This window comes from Muscardinus avellanarius, assembly GCF_963383645.1.
Source record: "Muscardinus avellanarius genome assembly, chromosome: 3".
Classification (NCBI taxonomy): Eukaryota; Metazoa; Chordata; class Mammalia; order Rodentia; family Gliridae; genus Muscardinus; species Muscardinus avellanarius.
In genome coordinates, this window is record NC_137788.1 from 43282828 (window position 1) to 43307275 (window position 24448).

The following is a 24448-nucleotide window of genomic DNA, read 5'->3' on the forward strand; positions in this document are numbered from 1 at the left end:
CCTGAACTTCTAAGTAGATGAGGTACCTTCTCTTTGCTTCTATAGCATATTCTATAGTGTGGATCTGTTTATATTTTCTTATTTTCCCACCTATTCATTGAGTTTAACAAGGGCAGGAAACTTCTGTACCCAGATCATTAGTAAAGCACGTGATAAATATGTATTTATAGTTCTCAACTGGATGAGCATCCTTCAAGGAAGGAGGTCACAAACCTGATCAACATGTTATCAGAAGTCAAAACTTTGTCCGGATATAGTTAAAATAAATACAGGAACTTGACTTGAGAATCCTTGCTTTACTGGAGTTGAAGCTCTGTCTTGGACAGCATTATAAATTCCTCAAGAAAAGGCAGAAAAAACCATGAGCACTCTCACCAACAAGTACTCTCAAATGAAATCAGTGTGAAGCAGTTTTCATTAAGATGGATTGAATGTGGCATCGTGAGAAACACTTTATCAAATGTAGTGTTTTACTTAGTGATTAACTATATACCAGTTGATGAAGCTCCCCAAATCCTTTGTAATCCCACCACTCCAATAAACATTTAATGAGTATATAAGTTCAAAAAGCCTAGCAGAGGATTTAAACCTTCAATCTTGTTTTTATTTACTCTTGAAACTCAATTTCTCACTTCCAGTGAAGAAAGCTGGTGCTTGAGGCTCATCTGTTGCCCTGGTAAAATTAATGTGCCTCCCACAGTTTAAATTAAACATGTGATATTTAAGATGAAAGAAATTTAGCAAGAGTGCCACAGTATCAGTCACACTGCCTTAAAATATTTGAACATCAGCAAATTGTTTTCTTAAAAATGATTCCTTTGGAAACTTTAAAAAATAAAATTAAGCAAGATTTATCTTAACTCTCAAAGGTGATATCTGACAAGTAGAGATGAAATTTGATAACTGAATTCAATAATGCAGTAGGTAAAATTTCTGCAATGTAGTAGTTTTCATTTCAGTGAAAACTGAAATGTGGTGCTATCATAGAAACCAACTTAACTGTGTTGGAACATGTGAGCTCTGATTTGGCTCATGCTACTTTTTATTGATGCATCTTTGATCAAGTCATAGAGTTTTACTGAGTTTTCTCAACCCTAAAATGTGAATATAGATAGTAAATACCCTATCTCACTGGTTTGTTATATGATTCAAATAAAGTATCTATAGAAAAGTGTCTTATAAGTCAGAGCATCATATGAATCCGAAACAGCACTATTATTACTGAACTTACATAATTAAAAGGAAATATATATGATACGCTTGATAATAAATATACTAGTTGAGATTTAGTTTTAAATAGTTTATCCATCATAAAAAATCTTGCTTGATATAGAGTTATATAACATAATAAATCTATGCAAAAACGGTTGGTCTTTAACTTGAAAAGAGAATTAGGAAAGAAAAAAAGCTCTGAACAAGAGGAGTAAGACAAAGATATTTTAGCAATCCAGAGAGGTCAGTAAATTTTGGTATGAAATTAATATGAAATAAAGAATTTACCTATATGATCCAATGATTTTCATTGCTAAAATACCTAGACACTATAAAAAGTAAACAATAAATTGTTTCATTAGAAATCTCCAGGAGTTAATAAACAAGAGCTTATGTTCCTCTAGGGATTATCAGTCTAAATAAATAAAAATGCCAATTTACTATACAAGATACTTAGGGAAAGTTCTTTTGCCTGTATTATATATTTAAGTATCTGCATTTAAAGCTACAATGTCTGAGTTATACATAGTATATATTACAGAAGCTTTTAAAATGGGATTTTAAAGATACCTATGCCTATTTCAGGAGTCATGGTTTAAGTTGTAAAAGGCCCTGAATTTCCCGACTTCTTCAGCTGCTTAATAATCTTGTTGGAAAACATAGAGAGATATACCCCAAAATACTTGTATTGAGGAATGAGCTGAAAACTACATGTTTTAAATGTATAATTAGGTCATCTTTCAAATAAGTCTATATCGAATGAGTGATGGTTTAAATGAAATAGGATGGCCATACAATGAAAGATTCCATAAGCATAAAAAACCGAGTTATAATACACTGTTTACCATTCCTTAAAAAAGTGTTTTACTTGAATCTAACAAAGCTTTTAGTTCTAATATCCATTTTTCAGTAAATACAGAGACTGATGAGCAAAGTAAATAATATCATAAGAAAAAATCACACCAATCTAGAACTTGGAACAATCTACAAGTCATCTGGCCTGATTTCTTCAGAGAGCAAATGTCATGGAGAAAAAAAGGGTGGGGTGGGGGTAGGAGGTGGTGCTTGCTTAAGTGATTTAGGAAATCTAACGCTTGAATGTAATTTGTGATCTTTGAGTGAATTATGGTTCCAAAAAACACCTTAGAGACATCCTATGGATAACTGGTGAAGTCTGAATTTGTAGTGGATTTGAAGTCATATTAGGGAATTGTTAATTTGGTTTGATGTGATAATGGCATGATGTTTAAGTAGGAGGATACTATGATTTTTGCAAAATGTATGCTGAAGATTTTTGGGATGATGTATGATTCTTATAATTTACTTTGAAATAGTTTAGTAAAAAAAAAAAGAAAGAAAAAATGAGTATATGAGATATCCTACATGTTTTTATACAGTTTAAGTTTGGGTAACAGCAAACATTTAACTGCTATAAAAATTTAAAAATTATTTGAAATTTTAATTATTTATATTTATTTTATATTTGTGCTATGAATTTTGAATAATAATTCTGCGTTTGTGTGGTGTTAGGGATCAAACCCAGGGCCTCATGCACATTAAGCACATGTTCTACTACTGAACTGCATCTCCATCCCTGAACAATAAAACTTTAAATTTACTTTATGTTCTAGTCAACATTTGCTATTTTCAGTTGGAGAGAAACTTAAATAAAAATTCATCATAAGCTGGGTGTGGTAAAGTACTCCTGTAACCCCCATACTTTAGGGGCTGAGACAGGAGGATTATAAATTCCAGGATAACCTCATAAATGTATTGATACTCTCAGCAACTTAGGCAAGACTCTTTCAAAACAAAAAATAAAATGGGCTAGGGGTATAGCTCAGAGGTAGAATGCCAGTAGGTTCAATCCCCAGTGCCACAAAATAGAAAAAAAAAAAAAAACAAACAAACAAACCATAAAAATGTGTTCACCAAATGATGAATTCAAATAAGCATAATTTCAAATACTGCTCTTTTGTCAGCTTACAGCAATTAAACCTTTAGGTTACTAAAACTTAAAATTCAATTTTTTAGACTTTGGGATGCCTGTGCAAAGAAGAAACACATATGACAAGTGTTTTCCTGATTATTAAATGCAAGTATAGGTTGGGCATGATGGCGCACGCTTGTAATCCCCGCACTTGGGAGGCAAAGACAGGAGGATTGCACAGGTTCGAAGCCAGCCGTGCTGGCTTAAGAGACCCTGTTTCCAAATAAAAAGTATAAAATAGGTCTGGGAGTATAGCCCGGAGGTAGGAAAAAAAAATGTAAGTATAGGGGAACTGATGCTAACTGTATTATTCTTTTTACTGTTTCCTTAGTTGAATTTTTTATAACAAAAAGTTAAAACACTGTAAAAATATATAATTAAGCAAATGGCTATAAATACTAAAAGGTAAAAAAGTTATTCTAATAGGATTGTAACATAAGTGAATTTTATGTTAAATATCCTTATCTATCTATATATATATATCATTTAAATATGGAAAGAATATTTTTAGAGTTAATTGTTAATCTGTGTTAAAATACATTGCTTTGCAGTATTTTCCATAAGTCTGTATTTATGAAATCCATCAAGATATATTATCATTATTATGCATTCAATTCCTCAGAAACATTACTTAGATTTAATAGTTTATAAAACTTTCAAACAGACATTAAATACCTGCAGGTATTTTGCTCTTATTCTAAGGGTAAATAACAGTTTCTTTCTTTCTTTCTTTCTTTCTTTCTTTCTTTCTTTCTTTCTTTCTTTCTTTCTTTCTTTCTTTCTTTCTTCTTTCTTTTCTGCACTAGAGGTTGACCCCAGGGGCATTCTACCTCTGAGCTACACCTCTAACTTCGAACTCTATTTTTTATTTTGAAACACAGTCTTGCTAAATTGCTGAGGTTGGTTTTGAACCCACAATTCCCCAATCTCAACCTCCCGAGGTTTACAGGTGAGTAGTGCCACATGCAAGGCAGCTAGAACAGTTTATTTTGTAATCTACTAAATTAAGCTGTCAATAATAGCTTTAGAGTTGATTACTAATTATCATCTTGAAATTCAAATTTTAAAATTTGCTTTAAAATAAAAGTTTCCGCCAGGGATGGCGAAACAGACTTGTAATCCCAGAAATCACGAGGCGCAGACTGAAGAATCAAGGTTCACAGAAAGCCTCAGCTACTAAGCCAGGCCCTTCCCAACACAGTGAGACACTGTTTCAAAAAATAAAAAAACTAAAAAATAGGACTGGGGGTATAGCTCAGTAGTAGATGTCCCTGGGTTCCATCCAGGTACTACTAAATAACTAAATAAATAAATAAAAGTTTCTTTATATGAGAATTTAACAAAAACTAAAAACCAGAAATCTGAGGCAAGCTTATGCCCTACTATCATAGTTTCTTGCCTTTTTGAGTGCCCCCCTCGATCTACACTTTTCCTTCTTTCCTCCCCTTCTTTTTCACTTCATTCACTAAACATGTAGCTATCTGTGTAAAGGACACAGTTCCTATCAAAAGAAAATCAAATCTGGGAAGGCATATATGGCATGAGGTACAGTGCCCCTGGGCACTGTATAATAAAAGGCATGACAATAAAAGGAGAGGATTTCACTGAAAAAATACATACTACAGGGATAAGTATGTTCAATGTGAAAGAAGTAGAAGAGCTGGGAAGGTAAAGTCTTGGAGAAAGGGCATTCCTGTTAGTGGGGAAGCATAAAAGAAGAGTAAGATTGTGGGGAAATACAAATGGCCCACTACTGCTAGACATGGAATTCCATCTGGTCAAAGGCCTTCATAACCTAGAGGAAGGCATCACACGGCAAGAGAGCAAAAGAGAGGTGGGAAGGAGGAAAGGAGAAGGGAGGAGACCACACTTTTGCAATAAGTAACCCACTCCAGAGAAAAGGGGCCTTGATTGATTCAATGAGGGCAGTGCCCCCTGGACCTAATCATCCTTTAAAGGTACCACCCTCGACTGTGGCCATTAAATTTCAACATGAGTTTTGGAGGGAATTCAAACCACAGCAGGCAGGTTTGAAACAGTTGAGGTTGTGCAGATTAGCAGGAGCTCTGGAAGAGTTGAGGCTGTATGGATAGACTGTGGTCTTGACTACAATGTTAGTATACAAATAAGTGTGACTTGAATCTTCTTATTCAAAATGTACCTTCTGAACTGTTATTATAAACTTTAATCTATCTGATTTCAAGAACACAAAGCCCATGTTTAAGAAACAACCCTGTTTTCACCCAGGGTGACTTTGAATGGAAATAGTAAATGGGAAATCCCAGAAATAAACAACTTATACATTTTAAATCGTGTGCCCTTCTAAGTAGCTTGATGAGTTCTCATGCCACTTGGCTTCTTTCTGTTTGAGATGTGGCTCTTCCCTTTGTCCCGTGTGCCCATGCTGTACCTGCCCATTAGTCATTTAGTAGCCATCCTGGTTATCAGATGGACTATCATAGCAGTGCTGTGGTCAGGTTACCTTTATTTTAATAATAGCCCCCCAAAGTGTAAGAACAGTGGTACTGGTCATTTCAATATGCCAAAGAGAAGCTATAAACGATAAAGAACAATGAGAATTTGACCCAAAAAAAACACACTAAAATTATGTATCTTTTATTATATTTGTCCTGTTTTATTATAAGTTGTTTTGATCTTTTACTGTGCCTAATTTATAAATTTAACTATTGAGCTGAAAAGAAAAAAAGATGCCAGTGATATAGCTCATGGAGAGTGAATACTTAGCATGGACAAAGCCCTGGGTTCAATCCCTGGCACCAAAACAAATGCAAATATTTAACATAGGAATGCATATATAGCACCTTATCCTTATCCGAAGTCCTTCGGACTAAAAGTGGATTTTTATGTTTTTTAAAATTTTTTAAAAATTTTTAAATATTTGCATAGACTTTACTAGTTGAATATCTTTAATCTAAAAACCTGAAATGCTCCAAAACCAAAACTTTTGAAGACCATGGATGGACACTAAGAAGTTTTGGAAGCTGGGTGTGGTGGTGCATGCTTGGAATCCCAGCATTCAGGAGGCTGAGAAAGGAGGATCACAGTTTGTGGCCAGCCTTAGCTACTTAGTGAGGCCCTTTGTGAATTCAGTGAGACCCTGTTTCAAAATAAAGAATAAAAAAGAGGGCTAGGGGTATAGCTCAAAGGTAAAATGCCCTGGGGTTCCATCTCCCGCACCACCAAAAAAAAAAAAAAAAAAAGAGTTTTGGAGTTGGAGCATCCCAAATTTTAGATTTTTGAATGAGGAGATATATATCTTAGTAAAATGCAAGGTTTAAGACACCCACAGTGAATCTTGGATATTATATTCACTGCAGATAAGGGATCTACTGTTCTATTACATAGAGCAATCATTTTGGAAAAAGACTGATGTCGAATCTTCTATCAAGAACTTTTCATTCATGTTATTGAAAATAATACAAACCATGTAGTTTAATTCCATAAAAGCATGTCTACCTTTTCCCCTCTGTAAACAAACCAACACACACACTCAAAAACCTTGTTTCAGAGCATGACAATGCCTTCCATAAAGCCAGCAGTATGGTATTACACTAATGTCCTCTCTGAAATAGCACTCTTGGTAAAGATTAAGTTGGGTGATGAACCAGAAACAAAATCAAGCCTTCGATCTCAAGACACAAATAGGAAAAACGAAGCACTGCCTCAGGATTAGTGGTCAACCTATGGAAGGTGTTTTTTAAGCAGAAAGGTATGATTGAACTTACATCTCGGGCTTTCACATAGAAGGCCTCTTGAAAAGCAGCTTCTAATGAGCCAATAAAAAATACAGGATGGCAGTCTCCATATCTATAGAAAAAATTGAGTCTATTAGTTAGGATACATTTCAAACTTAGTTCAAAGTTTCTCAAGTCTAGCTAATGACTTTTAAGGAAAATATTGAGGCTAATGACTAGCACAGATCAAACATTAAAACATTTTTTAAAAGCTTGAAAATGAGCTTCATTTATTTTTAGAATTCTTCTTGTTCTATACTAATGTGGATTTAAAAAGTGCTATGAAATCATATTACTTACAAGAAGCAATTCGTAGATACTCATTTTCATAATATTACAGTATTACATTAGCCTCAATTTCGCACTTTAATTCATTTACTTGGAAATTCCAACATAGTGAGAAAAAATGGCTTCGTATCAAATTTCCAGAAAATTAACAACCAAAGAGAAATATCATTTACACCAAAATTTAGGGTTAAATATTAACCCTTTTATATTTAATTACTCAGCAGACACCCCAAATATATAAATCATTTTGTAATAGTCATAAAAGAAGAAATGCTAAATAATTCCAAAGTAAAAATTAAGAGAAAAAATTCATTTACATTTAAAATTTTAAATTCTCTTTTACCTTAATACTATTAAGGATTTTTTTTTTTTTTTTGGTCTGCCTGTTTTAGAATAAACTAAAAACCAAAATCCGTGTCCTTCTCTTTTTAAAAATATAATCAAGATATTAAATTAGTGATCTATTTATTAAAGTCCTATAAAGACAGGAAGAAAACTTGAATACATCTCTGAAGTGGCATTTACTAGTTACTTAATACTAAACAGTGTTTTCCTATCAGGACTGTGTAAATCGATAAATATATACTTTGAATAAGGAGAAATTTTAAACAATCTAAGATTAAAATTGCCCCAGAAAAATCACAGTAGCATAAAAGAACATAAATTTTATATAGTTAATGACCTAACCCTACCTTGAAGAAAACTCTGCTGTAAATTGTAATAAGGCATCTCCTTCATTTTCTGCGTTTTCTGGCACTAAAAAACAAACAAAAGAAAAAACAAAACCAAAAAAAAAACAAAACAAATAGACACAAAAAACAAACCACATAACATCTAATCCCACATATAAGAAATATATTTAATCAATAAAGAGGAAATAAAATTAAGTTTTAGCTTCTGTGATATATCTGAGGGACATTTTTAACTCAACATATACTAGGTGATTTCATCAAACCAGATTCAAAGAGAACCTTTAAAAAATTCCAAGATCATAAATTTTGGAAATCAACAGACACAATCCTGCTAAGCATCTAAAATATGTGCCAGCTGTCAATTAGGATTTCAATGCTTCCTTGAACTAGACACCTTGTGATTAGATTATATAAGAATCTGAATTAATTTTAAAGGTCTCATTAAATGAGAAAATTGTCAAATTTATGAAAAATATTACATCTACTTCTTCCCACAGGAGTCTCCTAATTTCACGGAGTAAATGGGCCACTTCAGAACTTACATTAGTGGTCATTTTGTATATAGCATTTCTTGTCATTCTTATTAGTACAAGTGAGAAAGATGGCACATTTATTTTACTTTTTTCCTTCCCAAGATGGGTAGCAATGAATGAAAAGTAATATTACTACCCTCTTATAAGATGTGGAAAATAAGCACCAGTCACAGAAAGTATAACTCTGTTAACTAATCTCTAGATTTTAAGTAAAGACAGAGAGTCAGAGCTAATTAGACATGTAAAACAAAACTTATATTCCTTTGAGGGGTTTGTGTGTATGTGCTTGTATGTGAATGTGTGTGTGTTTGTGATTTTTACTAATGTGTTGGGAATTTCTGGGCTTAATAATATCAAAACTCAAAAGGCTCTGGTTCTAATGAAGAATGCCCACTCCCTATATTATCATTCCAAACCTAAAGGTCAGTATGAGATTTTTAACTTCACTGTTATTTCTAAATTTGTATACTGGAAGGGAGAATTAAAATGCTGGCCCAAAAGAGCTATTAATACTCACTCATTGGAGATTTTCTCAGGGCAGATGATGCCATGCCGAATACTTCTCCATCGTCTACCCCGAATTCTGTAGCATCTTCAAAATCATCTCCATCGCTATCACTAACCATATGAACATCGGTGCTTTGCTATTTAAGGAAAGTCCTGATTAGATTCATACTAACTTTAGTATATCAAAGTCTAAAGTGATGTAAACATCACAGGACGCTAGGGTTATAAAAGCTTTATAAAGTAAGAAGGCATTTATTAGAGAAAAGCATAATATTTTTATTTTTAGGCTCACATACTTTTCTGAACTTGCTATGAAACCTATGAACCGAAGGTTGGAGAAAGAAAATGAAAGATGCTTACAAATTCAATGAAGACAGTGGTCTTTGTTTTATCCCTAGCCTTTAGTACACAATGAATGATAAATTGAGACATGCCTGTAATCCCAGTATGTAGGAGGCTGGGACAGGAAGAATTGCAGGTTTGAGGACAGCCTCACCAGTGTAGCAAGACTCAGCAATCTAGTAAGACCCTGTTTCAAAAACAAAAAAATAAAAAGGGCTGGGAGTATAGTTTGGAAGTAGAATGTCCCTGGGTTTAATCCACACCACACACCACCACCAACAACAACAACAACCATCACCACACACACACACACACACACACACACACACACACGCAAATGGGTATAACTGGAAAAATCAGAGACAAAGTAAGTTATGAGTAAGCTCACACTAATCTCTATTTGGCAGGTAGAGTCATGGTGGCATTATTTATTATTTGTTTATTTATTTGTGGTACTGGTGGGGATGAACCCAAACCCATTTTTATTTTTTATTGTTTTGGTGGTACTGGGGTGCCTGGAAACCCTTCTACCTCTGGGCTACACTTCCAGACCTATTTTTTATATTTTTTTATTTGGAAACAGGGTCTCTTAGGCCAGTGAGGCTGGCTTCGAATCAGTGTGATCCTCCTGTCTCTGCCTCCCAAGGGCAGGGATTACAAACATGCCATGCGCCACCATGCCCGGCCCTTTTTTATTTTGAAACAGGGTCTAAGTTTCTGATGATGGCTTTGAACCTGTGATCTTCCTGTTATAGCCTCCCAAGTACTAGGATTTCAGGGACATGTCACTCTGTCCACTACTAGTGCTTGCCTTTCCTTACTGCAATGGTTCTCAAATTTCTTATTAGTGAAATAAGACAGATATAGTATACTATCCTCAGTGTTACTGGAAGATAACATGAAAGTGCACTATATATTAAAGCTGATATCTATTTACCCATTTAGTCCCAAGTTTTCAGTACTGTGAGTATTTCAAGAAAGTTGACATGGATTCATCAAAATCAGTTAGAAGTAACAATCAGAGTATATATATATTAACAAATATAATTACATACAAATGTATTATAGTAACATATTTGCTATATGGTAGATACTATATGATAGTATATACTACAGAATATTACATACAATAATATTATATACTATATTTAAACTTATAGGTTTTTTTGTGTGTGTGGTACTGAGGTTCCTGGAAACACTTCTACCTACGGGCTACACTCCCAGACACCCATTTTCTTAATTTTTATTTGGGAACAGGGTCTCTTAAGCCAACAAGGCTGGTTCCAAACCTGTGCAATCCTCCTGTCTCCGTAAGTTTATAGTTTTTATAGCTGTTCCATATTTGGGATGATGAGATAAAATGGGTTAAAAATTAGATGAAATAATGATGCTTTAATTCAATAAATATTGAGAATTCACTACATAATGAGCCCTAATGAATTTACTATTTATTTTTTCCAGAAAAATTGATTGAAGTTTAAGGTATTAAAAATATCAGCTTCTGCCGGGCATGGTGGCGCACTCTTATAATTCCTGCGCTTGGGAGGCAAAGACAGGAGGATCATGCTGGTTCGAAGCCAGCCTCGCTGGCTTAAGAAACCCTGTTTCCAAATTAAAAAAAAATAAATAAAAAAGGTCTGGGAATGTAGCTGGGTGGTAGAAGAGTTTCCAGGAACCCCAGTACTACCAAAACAAACAAACAAACAAATCAGCTTCAAAATATGGATGAGTATGCTGTTCTCTAGTTTAGAATGGGATTCTAAAATATTGGGATTTAAGACATTGAACTGGGTGGTGAATTCTGATATTTAAGTCTTAAGTGAGAAGAGGGTCCAAGCAAGGTATCTAGCTAAATGCTTATCAGTGCTTTGCTCAAAAAAAAAAAAAAAAAAAAGCCTACAAAGACTATATAGGTTTGTTCCCATTCTTCTGAGGATCCTCCATACTACCATATGATCCAGCAATACCACTCCTGGGTATCTACCCAAAAGAACGAAAACCAAACTACCAAACTAATGAATGCATATCTATGTTCATAGCCGCACAATTCACAATTGCCAAACTATGGAACCAGACAAGATGCCTGCTCATCAACAGATGAATGGATTACAAAACTATGGGATATGTACACAATGGGATTTTACTCAGCCATAAAGAACAAAATTATGTCATTTACAGAAAATGGATGGAACTGGAGAACATTATGCTAAGTGAGATTAGTCACAAAAAATAAGAAATCAGATGCTCTCCCTAATATGTGGAAGCTAGGGAGAAAACAGGTCACAGGAAGAACTGTAAACAAAGGAGAAACTACAGATGAGTGAATAAGGCGACCTAACTGAGGGGAATGGGAGGAAGAAAGAGAAAAATTCCCTAATGTACATGATGTGTATTCGCACATGCAGCAATCACTAAGCCAAATATGAGAGGAGGAAAGGGAGAGTGAATGGGGTGGAAATTGGGTAAGGGCTAATTGGGTGATGTGTGCATGTATTCTTTTACCATCCTGTATCCCATTAAGATGTATGACTAAAATGCACCAATAAAATAACTTAAAAAGACTAGTTAGTAGATAATTTTATTTTTGATGAAATTTTTATCTTTTAAAATATGGCACTATATGCTTAAGCTATAAAAACAAGAAAACTATATGAACCTTTAGTCAATGCAGAAGAGCCTAACATAGAGACAAATATTTGCCAGAAAAACACTAAGAGAAACAGAATAAAAGACTCATAAATGGCATTCTACCTCCAAGCTACACTCCTAGCACATTTTTATTTCTTATTTGGAAACAAGCTCTCACTAGGTTTCTGAGGGCCTTGCTAAGTTGCCAATGCTGGCTTTCAACCTGAGATCCTCCTATCTCAGCTTCTCAGGTACTTGGATTACAAGTGTGTGCCATCATGCCTGGCTGTAGTCCCAGATTTTAAAACTGGAAGGGATCTTAGAAATACTTCAACAGTGGTTCTCCAACCCCCTTACCTCCACACACAGAGTTAGCTCCCTTTCCCTGGCACAAAGTATTACATAAAGTTATAATGTATAACATGCAATGCATATATATAGACACAAATATTTATATATACACATATATAATACAATTTTATATATAATATATAAAAAGTATGTGTGTATATATATAAGACACACATATATATAAGTATGGCAACTCTAGATGATGCAGGGAGAAAGCAATAGGGAAGAGTCTAAAGCCTTGGGACTCGGCCTCTTCTTCCTTATATCCAGTTGATAGTTGGGCTATCTCCAAAGGATCTTGGGACCCTGTGGAACAGTTTTAAAGCTACTGATCAAGTGAGTCTAACATTTCGAACGAGAAAGTCAAGATATACTGCTTTGACTTGGTATGGGCTGCATTTCTTCCCTGAACATATTCAAGAATTAAAGCTTAGAATCAATATTTTCCAGCAGGGCATGGTGGCGCACGCTTGTAATCCCCGTGCTTGGGAGACAGAGACAGGAGGATCGCACAGGTTCGAAGCCAGCCACGCTGGCTTAAGAGACCCTGTTTCCAAATAAAATATAAAATGGATTTGGGAGTGTAGCCCGGAGGTAGAAGGGTTTACAGGAACCCCAGTACCACCAAGAAAAAAAAAAATCAATATTTTCCAGCTGGGTATTGTGGCACATGATTGTAATCCTAGTACTTGGGGAACTGAGACAGGAGGACCACAGGTTTGCGGCTAGCCTCAGATGCTTAGTGAGGCCCTCCACAGTTTAGTGAGACTCTGTTTCAAAATAAAGAATAAAAAAATAGGGCTGGGGGTAGAGCTCAGAGGTAGAATTTCCCTGGGGTTCAATCCTCTGAACTACCCACACATACACAAAAATTCGTTATTTTTCATCTTGTCTTTAAGAGAGCCTTTCCAATGCTTTGAATATACAAAAGTATAAAGATACATTTTGCAATGGATTAATAAACAGTCCTTACCTTAAGCCATTTACCTACTACTGTGACTCTACTATTTCTCATAGAAGAGAAATTGCAAGGGTCTACATGCAGTCTTAATACTCCCTTAGTGTTTACTATATTCCCTTAGTGGTCATTCTGCAGAACCCAGATGTTTTGGCTTAAGCTTAAAAACTCAAAACCCATTCTCACTTTAAAGCAATAAGAGAAGCTCCTCTTCAAAACGACACCCAAACACAACTACCCTTGAATTCCCTCTGTATTTCAGGCAGTCAAATACCTGGAGCATGAAGTTTCCTTTAACACGGATGCTTAGTTTTAAACAGGCAAAAGGCTCAAAATCTATAAGGTATACCACATATAGCTTTATAATGCTTAGCAGGTTTACAGGCAAGTGACAGAAACAAAAAACCAACATGACACCCTCTATCAAAGTTATCACCCCAGGCTTCACTCAGCATTGCCTAGTACCCTCTCTCTCTTTGAGAGGCATAATGTTAAGGAGGGTTGGGGGTGTAGTGGGAAAAAGGGGAATATAAAATAGACACTTCTTTTTTTTCTAACCCCTTTTATCATTCTGTCCCACATAAATCTTCTTTTTCAGTTCCAAATTCTGTTTTCAATAAAATAATATCCCCTTTCTATAATAATATAGCATTGCCTCATAGTAAGATTGATTTTAATTTTCTCCATGAATCTCTGTAACCCATTATTCATTTTTCTTTCACAAAATATAGAATTTCCCAATCTCTTAACATTCTAAAAATTGAGATCCTACAACCACACCATTTCATAGAGAGGAAGCTAAAAAGCAGATTTTGTTGAAAAAGTATATTTCAAATATGAATTATTGAAGTATCTGCAAGAATGAGCTACTTAATTATGTATAAGGAACTCCCAATCTCTTCACATTTTCTTATCAGCCATCTAACAGGTTAGGAAAAGCTTTTCTAAAAAATGAGATAAACAATCTTTTTTTTCTTCCCCATTAATATTTGCTGATGAGAACAGATAATCTCTCGGTATCACTCAATGCTGCCTTAAAATTATTTGAAACCAGAGAAGCTATTCATTCAGAATTCTAAAAAAATATATTAAGGTTTTAAAAATTCTATTTAGGCTATTTATTGCATTCATTTATTCCCTTTATCACTCAACAATCATTTACAAACCCTAACTCTGTACCAAGCTGTATGGACTTCCGTGAAAGATAGTCTACTCTCTCTCTAGGAGTGCTAAATAACATACATAAATAATTATAATTTCCAGTGATATGTGTAAATTCAAGAGAGTACCTAAACACACTGGATGTGAGAGGTGTCGAGGAAAACTTCCTGGAGGAGATGATAACCACACTGAGACCAAAATGTAGAACTTGTGACTGCCATTAAAGCAAACTTAAAATTGAAGCAGAAGCTGCTTCCAGCAGACAGTGACCAACAACTATGTTGAGGAATTAGGGTAAAAGCCAAGGATACAGAGATTAAAAACATGGATCTAATCTTCAAGAAATTCCAATTCTAAAGGAAAGACATACTGAACTCCAAATGTGTGGTTTTTAGTGCAAGAGAGAACCCTAATAGCATGAGAAAGGCCACTGGAGAGGAAAGGGGAGAATGCTTAGGCTAAGCAAGGTTTCATAAGTACTAATACTTAAACAATTCCTTGAAAAAAGAGATCAATGTGGCGAGATAAGTGTATGAGAAGGCTGGTGCAGAGGGGAGGAGTATTCTAAGTAGAGAAAAAACTCAAGCAGGGAACTACATATTTCTATTTTTTAAAGTAAAGAATTCAAAGAAGCAAATTGAATTAGCAGTTCTACCTATGGGAAAGAAGTGTGTACTGGCAGTAAAGGCAAAGGGTTGGTGGAACTAGATTGTATTGGTCCTTAAATTGGCATGTGAAAATATTTGGGCTTTACCCTGATGGCAGTAAGGAAAGCACTAAAGGCTATTATGGAGAGGAATGTCCAGTGAAACAGTGTTGATGTCTCTCTGTGTGTTTTCAGTGGCGTGGCTGTTTATGGCAGACTAGACCCCAGATTTCCAAGTGAAAGAAGCTGAAAGCTTGTACTTGAGTGATATCAGTGGAAATTAATTAAAGGTGAAAATATAGAATATACTCTCAGCAGAAATGATAGGAATTGTTGATCAATTAAGACTCGAGGATGAAAAAAATAAAAAAGGCAAAAATAACACCAAGATTTTTACTTTGGGTAAAATTGTGGGTAGCAAAGGCCAAGTCTAGTGAGGGAAAAAACTGAGGACATTTTTCAGATATAATAAATCTAAGATAGCTATAGGATATCCAGGTGAACATATGTCATAAGGAGGTGAAAACAAGAAGAAAACTCTCAGAATCTCAGGAATGAGATTCAAAAAAAGGGTTAGATATGAAAATAATCAGCATGTAAATAATAGTTAAGGTTATAGGAGGGAATAAGATCATCCTTATAAGAGCTGAGGATGGAGCTCAACGATAGGTAGAGTACTTGCTTAGTATGCATGAGGTCCTGGGTTCAACCTCCAGCATAAGAAAAAAAGAGAGGGAGAGAAGAGTGATAAAGATAAGAATTATCTATACATTTTCTTTCTCTCTCTCTCTCTCTCTCTCTCTCTCTCTCTCTCTCTCTCTTTCTCTGTATATATATACACATATATATTTATACACATACACATATATATGTATATATACACATATATACACACACATATACATACACATTTCAAATAGTGAAGGAAGAGAAAGCATTAAAATAGATAATGGAGAAATGGTTGTCAAAAATGAACAGCAAAAAAGACTCATAGAAAGAAGGTCTGAGAAAATTCCTGGAATGGGAGTGGATGATAAAACTCTAAGTAAGTTCAGTAGGATAAATAGGCTTAGTAGGATAGAGATTAAAGAAACAGCAATGGTATTCTAAGAAAACAATAACTAAAAACCTGAATTTATAACCAAAAGACCCATGGTCGAATTCTGTATCATTTTCCAAATGACTCTGGGCAAGTGTTTTCACAGTCCAGTTGCAGAATGTGACAAACACTATCCCCAAAAGTGCTGTAAAAATTAAAGGGCACAATATGGAATGGTATCTTATAAAAATTATACATAGACCTTAACAGCAAAATTCAATTTTTGTAACTTAGAAGGAAGATGTAAACTTTGAGTTAAGTGAGTTGAAGAAATAGAATTGTCCAGTACAGATCACTTTAAAAAGTTTGGCAGTGGCCGGGTGTGGTGGCGCACGCTTGTAATCCCCACACTTGGGAGGCAGAGACAGGAGGATCGCGCAGTTTCGAAGCCAGCCGCGCACACTGGCTTAGGAGACCCTGTTTCCAAATAAAAATGTAAAAATAGGTCTGGGAGTGTAGCCTGGAGGTAGAAGGGCTTCCAGGAACCCCAGAAAAAAAAAAAGGTTTGGTAGTGGAGAGAGAGAGAGAGAGAGAGAGAGAGAGAGAGAGAGAGAGAGAGAGAGACAGACAGACAGACAGACAGACAGACAGACAGACAGACAGACAGACAGACACAGAAGTCCTAAAGCTTAAAAAGGAGCTAGGTTTTAAGAAATAAACTTTTTAGGACAAGAAGATCTGAACCTATGTTTTAGGATGAGAAAGAAGTAACAGAGGGAGAGGATAAAAATTGAAGAGAAACCCCATACCTAGGCTAGTACTTGGGAGGCTGAGACAGGAGGATCACAGGTTCTCAGCCAGCCTCAGGAACTTAGTAAGACAGTTTCAAAATTTAAAAAATAAATAAGTTAGGGGGGTGGAGCTCAGAGGGAGAATGCCCCTGGATTCAATCCCCAGTCTGTCTCTGTCTCTGTCTCTGTCTCTCTCTCTCTCTCTCACACACACACACACACATCCCATACATGATAGATCAGTATTGTGTTTATTCAGGGTAGAATCAAGACAAGAGATAATAATTATATTTATAGAGTGCAGTATGATGTTTTGATATGAGTATAAGTTATAGAATAATTTAACTACACCCATGAACTCACTTTTTTTTTTGTGTGTGGTGCTGTGGATGGAAGCCAGGGGCATTCTACCTCCAAGGTACACCCCCAGTCATATTTCTTAGTCTTTATTTTGATACAGGGTCTCACTGAGTTTCAAAGAGCCTCAGGAAGTACTAGCTGAGGCTGTCCTCGAACCGCAATCCTCCTGTCTCAGCCTCCCAAATGCTGTACCCTATAAATGAATATATTATCTACTGTCTTGATTCTCCCCTTGACTAATCACGATATGATCCATCAGGCAATATTTGGATATGAGTATAAATTACAGAATAATTTAACTATACCCATGAACTTTCTTCTTCTTCTTCTTCTTTTTTTTTTTTTTTTTTTTTTTTTTTTTTGCAGTGCTGGGGATGGAACCCAGGGACATTCTACCTCTAAGCTATAACCCTGGCCCTATTTTTTAGTCTTTACTTTGAATCAGGGTCTCACTGAGTTGCAAAGGGCCTCACTATGTATTAGTTGAGGCTGTCTTAGAACCATGAACCTCTTGTCTCAGCCTCCCAAATGCTGGGATTATTTTCTTGCTATTAAATTGATTTCTTGCTATTAAGTTGATAATTGTTATTTTCTTGCTATTAAATTGACACACACATGTATACATATACATATATTTATATCCCCCTTATCAGATGTATGGAATTGCAAGTATTTTCTCCCATTTTACAGGTTTTCTCCTCACTGTACTCTGTTTCCTATTGCTGTGTGGAAAATTAGTGGTTTGCTACAATTCCATTTAGCCATTTTCTCATTTGTCCCTTATGTTTTGGAAGCCCAAATCTGAAACAGCACCACCACATCAATGTCATGGAGATATATTCCTCTCCCCATGGATTCTTCCTATTGTTTTATAGTTTCAAGTCTTATGCTGAAGTTTTCCATCCATTTTGAGTTGAATTTTGTGTAAAAGTGTACAATCTCATTCTTCATTCTGAAGAGACCTGTTTTTTTCCATTGTATATTCTGTCATCTTTGTTGAAAATTTAACTGAGCCTTATAAATGCACAAGTTCACTTTTGGGCTCTTTCTAGTCCACTGTTTTTTTGTATCTGTTTTATGCCAGTTCTGTGACATTTTAAATATAATAGCTTTATAAAATATTTTGAAATCAGGTACTGTGATATATCTAGCTTTGTTCTTTTTGCTCAAGTTTACTTTCCTATATAGAATCTTTTCTGATTCCATGAAAGTTTTAAGTTTTAAAAAATTTCCTTGAGCCAGGTGTGGTAGCCCATGCCTGTAATCCCAGTACTAAGGAGCTGACACAGGAGAATCGTAGATTCAAGGCCAGCCTCAGCAACCTATGGAGACCATCAGCAACTTAGTAAGATCTTCTGAAATAAAAAGGGAGTGTAGCTCAAAGGTAGAATGCCTCTGTGTTTGACTCACAGTAACCACTCCCCCATTTTCCCTCCTTGAAAAACATCACTGAAATTTAGACAAAAATTGCACTTTCAATAGTATGAACATTTTAACAATATTAATGCTTCTAATCCACTAATATGAAATATTTTATCATATATCTATGCCTCTTAATTTCTTTAATGATGTTTTATAGATTTCAGTGCAGATATTTTACCCTCCTTGGTATAAATTTAATCCTAAATACTACACACACTCACACACATAATATCCATTGTAAGTGGTAAGTTTTAATGATTCAATTTATATATGTATATATGTATACTTATATATATTTGTTTATTTTTGTGGTACTGAGGATTAAAACCAGGGGCATTCTACCTCTGAGCTACATTACTTTTGTTTTGAAACAGGGTCTAATGACATTGCTCAGGCTATCCTTGAACTTGTGATCTTCATGTGTCAGCCTCCCAAATACTGGGATAAAGTGCATGTGCCACTACGCCCAGCTAATTATTTCTTTTTGGATCTTACCTCATTAGTATATAGAAATGTTATTGATTTTAAATGTTCATTTTATAACCTAAAACTTTATTGATTTCATTTACTTGTGAAGGGACAGAATCTTTATGGTTTTTTGTGTACACGATCATGTCCTAAGAAAACAACCAATTTTACTTGTTCTCCTATTTGAGTAGGAGAAAGGCAATTTTATTTGTCCTCTAATATTTTTCTTTCTTTTGCCTAATTGTTCTGGCTAGGACTTCTTGTCCTATTTTGAATAGAAGTAGGCAGAGTAGGTATTCTTGTCTTGTTCCTAATTTTCAAAGAAAATATTAATAACTTTTAACCACTGAATATGATGTAAACTGTAGGCTTGTGATATTTGGACTTTATTTGTTGAGGTAATTTCCTTCTATACCTAAGTTTTTGAGAGTTTTTAATCAAGAAGGGTATTAAATTTTGTCAAATGGTTTTTATGCATTTACTGACATGATACATGGTTTTTGTCCTTCATTCTGTTAACGAAGTACATCACAATTACTGACCTGAACACATGAAACCATCCTTACATCCCAGGGAAAAATTCTACTTGACTATGGTGAACGATCCTATTAATGAGCCATTGATCTGGTTTAAGAATATTTTGTTGTGAATTTCCATCTATGGTCTTATACCATTCTTGTGTTATGGTCTGTTTCTCCCTCTAATTTTATTAATATTAGCCTTATATATTTAGTGCTCTCATGCTGGGGGCATATGTATTTAAAATGTTATCCTTTTAAGAAACCAGTGATGACTTTATTTACACAATATTAGCTCAATGAATTAAAAAAATGAGTCAGTGCTCTCTTTCCCATTCTCTTATAATCAAGGTCAGAGTTAGGGACAAAGTACTATCTGTCCACATGGAATAGAATTATGGTATCATTTTATTTATTTATTTATTTTATTCATTTATTCATTTATTTATTTATTTATGGTGCTGAGGATGGAACCCAGGGGCATTCTCCCTCTGAGCTATACCCTCAGGCCTATTTTTTATTCTTTACTTAGAAACAGGGTCTCACTGGGTTGCAAAGGGCCTCACTAAGTACCTGAGTCTGTCTGTGAACCATGATCCTCCTGTCTTAGCCTCCCAAATGCTGGGATTACAAGTGTACGCCCCCACGCCCAGCAGGCATCATCTTTTAATATTCTGTAGCCCACACAGACACACAGAGAACATATACAACATCTGTTCAGTCTTCTGACCATTGCTTTGTTTCTACAGTGCCCCTGTATGTATGCTGTCATGGCAGTTTTTATATTATGCCATTATCACTAGTTTACCAATCTTGGTATAGGTATAATGTTATTCACCTTTGTTGTCTAATACTGAGCAGTTTCTGACTCAGAGAAGGTATTCCAATTCACTGAGTTAAAGAAGCACCAGAATTAATCCTAATAAATGTACTCAATTACATAGTCAGCAAAAAAAGAAAAATAAATCCCTTTGTTTACCTGACAAAATCATCTCAAACAATCTAACTGAATTTTGTCTGTTGAAACATGAAACTAACAGAACATGAAGGAACACATTAGCAATAACCTTGCATGAAAAATTTCTGCCTTCAAGAATTTATGAAGATTTTATTCATGCTACATTAACTCTACCAATTCATTGCTGTGGCAGATAAAAAGAATAGGAAGTGGGAGGTGGATGGAAGATATAGGCCTTCCGTTCAGTGAAAAGCTGGCAAACAGGCTTACCTCTTCTGACTGCTCCCGGGTCTGTGCAGGTGAAGATCTTCTTCCCACAGTGAGCCGGTGGCAGGGATAAGAGAGCCCTGATTCAGCAAGACACATCTGTAGAAAGAAAATCCATCATTCATAAGCAAAATGAGAAATATGCATTTATACATTATAGGACAAATGAAAAACACCATGATTATTCTAATGATACAAAAAATTAGATGAATAAATTTCCTTTAAATAAATTCGAGCTAACATGGGTAAAGTAAACATGCCTAGTATATAATAGATGGGCTACAAACATTACTTTTTTTTTTTTTCTATGAATGAGCACTTATGGCTTGGGATAAAATGTACAATGAAAGCCAGGCATGGTGGCACACACTTGTAATCCCAGCATTTGGGAGGCTGAGACAGAAGGATTGTGGTTCGAGGACAGCCTCAACTACTTAGTGAGGTCCTTTGCAACTCAATGAGACCGTTTTAAAATAAAGAATAAAAAATAGGGCTGAGGGTGTCGCTCAGAGGTAGAATGTCCCTGGGTTCCCTCCTCAATACTGCAATAAAAAAAAAGTACAATGAGAGCATGATATGCATATTCAAAATGATGCTGAATCTCAATTCATTTTATAATTACCCTTAGCACAATTTACCGTGCTAAGGATAATTATAAAATGATCAGTAGTAATAATCATAGTTGAATATAAAACTTGAACAAAATTATTTCATAAAATGTGACAATGGAGCTGAGTGTGGTGGTGCACGCTTGTAATCCCAGCATTTGGGAAGCTGAGACAGGAGATGGCCTTTCACGAACAGACTCTTTCACAAACAGCCTCAGGTATGTAGTGAGGACTTTTGCAACTCAGTGAGACCCTGTTTCAAAATAAAGAATAAAATATAGGGCTGGGGGTGTAGCTTGGAGGAAGAATGCCCCTGGGCTCCATCCTCAGTACGGCAAAAAAAAAAAAAGGACAGACAATGGACTGAAGTAGTATTTTCAAATTAACACTGCTTTATATACTATTATCATTATTTTATGTATGTCTGTCTAATCAAATGAATCAATATGATAAATATAAGTTGCACTCTGTCAATACAAAAAGCTTAAACATTTATTTAAGCCATTTGAAGAATTCCTGTTGTGCAAAAATAAGGGACTATCTTATACATTTGTAAAAAATTTTTATTGGTGCATTGTAGTCATATATCTCAATTGGTCCAAGATGGTAGAAACATACATGCACACATCACTTACTTAGCACTTTCACAATTCCCACCCCATTCCCTTCCCCTTCCCTCTTTCTCATCTTTGGCTTACTGGTTAGCTTTGCTATGTTTGTGAATATATATTAGTGAATTTCCCTCTTTCCCCTTCCTAACCACTTCAGTTAGGTAACCTTATTTGCTCATCTATGATTTCTCCTTTGTCTAGAGTTCCTCCTATGACCTATTTTTCTCCCTAGCTTCCACATATTAGGGAAATCATCCGAATTTGTAACTTTTTTTTTTTTTTTGTACTGGTGATGGAACCCAGAGGCACTGCACCTCCAAGGTACACCCCCAGCCCTAATTTTTATTCTTTACTTTAAAATAGGGTCTCATTGATTGCAAAGGGCCTCACTAAGGAGCTGAGGCTATCTGCAAACTGTCATCCTTCTGTCTCAGCCTCCCAAATACAGGGATTACAAGTGTGCACCACAACACCAGGTTTGATTTTTTTACTTTAATTTTTTTGGTGGTACTGAGGATGGAACCCTTCTACCTCCGGGCTACACTCCCAGACCTATTTTATATTTTACTTGGAAACAGGGTCTCTTAAGCCAGTGAGGCTGGCTTCGAACCTGAGTTATCCTCCTGTCTCCGCCTCCCAAGCACACGGGGATTATAAGTGTGCACCACATGCCCGGCTGATTTTTATTTTTTGTGACTCACACCTAGCATAATATTCTCCAGTTCCATCCACTTCCTTGCAAATGACAAAATTTTGTTCTTCTTTATGGCTGAGTAAAATTCCGTTGCTTGTGATCCATTCATCTGTTGATGAGCATGTTGGTTGGTTTCACAGTTTGGCAATTGTGAAATTGTGTGGCTATGAACATAGATATGCATGCATTAGTTTGGTAGTTTGGTTTCCATTCTTTTGGGTACATATCCAGAAGTAGTATTTCTGGAGCATATGGTAAGTTCATTCCCATTCTTCTGGGAATACTCCATACTGTTTTCCAAAGTGGTTGCACTAATTTGCAATCTAATCAATAATGTAGTAGAATTCCCACTTCTCCATATAATTGCCAGCATTTCTTGTGTGTGTGTGGTTTCTTTTTTTTTTTTTTTTTTTTTTTTTTTTTTTTTTTTTTGGTGGTACTGGGTATGGAACCCTTCTACCTCTGGTCTACACTCCCAGACCTATTTTTTATACTTTACTTGGAAACAGGGTCTCTAAGTCAGCAAGGCTGGCTTCGAACCTGCGGGATCCTCCTGTCTCTGCCTCCCAAGCGCTGGGATTACAAGCTTGCGCCACCACACCCGGCATGGTTTGTGTTTTGAATGATTGCCATTCTAGTTAGAGTTAGGTGAAATCTCAGAGTAGTTTTGATTTGTATCTAACTGCCAATGATGTTAAACATTTTTTTCATACATTTATTGGCCATTTGAATTTCTTCTTTTGTGAGGTGTCTATTTAGTTCACTTGCCCATTTTTTGAATGGGTTATTTGTTTTCTTAGCATTGAGTTTCATGAATTCTCTGTCCATATTGATTTTTGACAAAGGAGCCAAAAACATACACCGGAAAAAAAGATAGCCTGTTAAACAAATGGTATTGGCAAAACTGAATAACCATATGCAGAAAAATGGAAATAAACCCCACTTGTCTCACCCTGCACAAGTCAATTCAAGATAGATCAAAGACTTGGAAGTCAGACCAGAGACCTTGAGGCTCCTTGAAGAGGGCATAGGTACAATAAATAACACATAGGCACAGGTAAAAGCTTTCTCAACAAGACCCCAAAGGCATAAGAAAGTAAAAGGAGGATCAATATGTGGGATTACATTAAACTGAAGAGCTTCTTATAGCAAGGAAACTATCAAGAACCTCACCAGAGAGCCAAAAGAATGGGAGATTTTTGCCAACTACTCCTCCAATAGAGGACTAAAATCTTATACAGTTTTAAAAGGCCAAATAAAGCACAAGTAGATACAGTAGGCAAGAATTCAATCTAGCTGTATTTTTCCTACTGTCAAAGATTGAATGTATGGATGGCAAGTCATTTTTAAGTAAGGCATGAAGAAATATGAACAAGGTCAAATAAATTTGTTCTATCAAGTAATTCAAGGAAAAGATAGGCATTTAAATTTTTGTTGTTTGCTAAAAGAACAATTTGTTAACAGAAGATAAATAGGCTTTTCTGATTAGCACATATTACATACTCTTGGTTAGCATATATTTATTACACTGTGCAATATCTCATACACACAGCATATACTGATTAAATGAGGCACGTATTTTTATCCTGAGTTCAAATTCCAAACAATGTTTTACATCTCAAACCTATCTTTCTTCTATAAAATTTGAA

At 35.4% G+C, this 24448-nt stretch overlaps 1 protein-coding gene across 2 annotated transcripts in view; it reads right to left on the minus strand.

The window, feature by feature from the left end:
- The window catches only part of FAF1 (Fas associated factor 1), a gene marked incomplete at both ends in the record, with an annotated part of 358834 nt that overhangs the window by 117556 nt on the left and 216830 nt on the right, over nt 1-24448 (minus strand). For both annotated transcript variants that reach the window (XM_080690990.1, XM_080690989.1), the window contains 4 exons: nt 6949-7030; nt 7938-8001; nt 8988-9114; nt 20890-20985. In XM_080690990.1, the coding sequence (XP_080547116.1) occupies nt 6949-7030; nt 7938-8001; nt 8988-9114; nt 20890-20985 (369 nt within the window). The remainder of the gene's footprint in view (nt 1-6948; nt 7031-7937; nt 8002-8987; nt 9115-20889; nt 20986-24448) is intronic.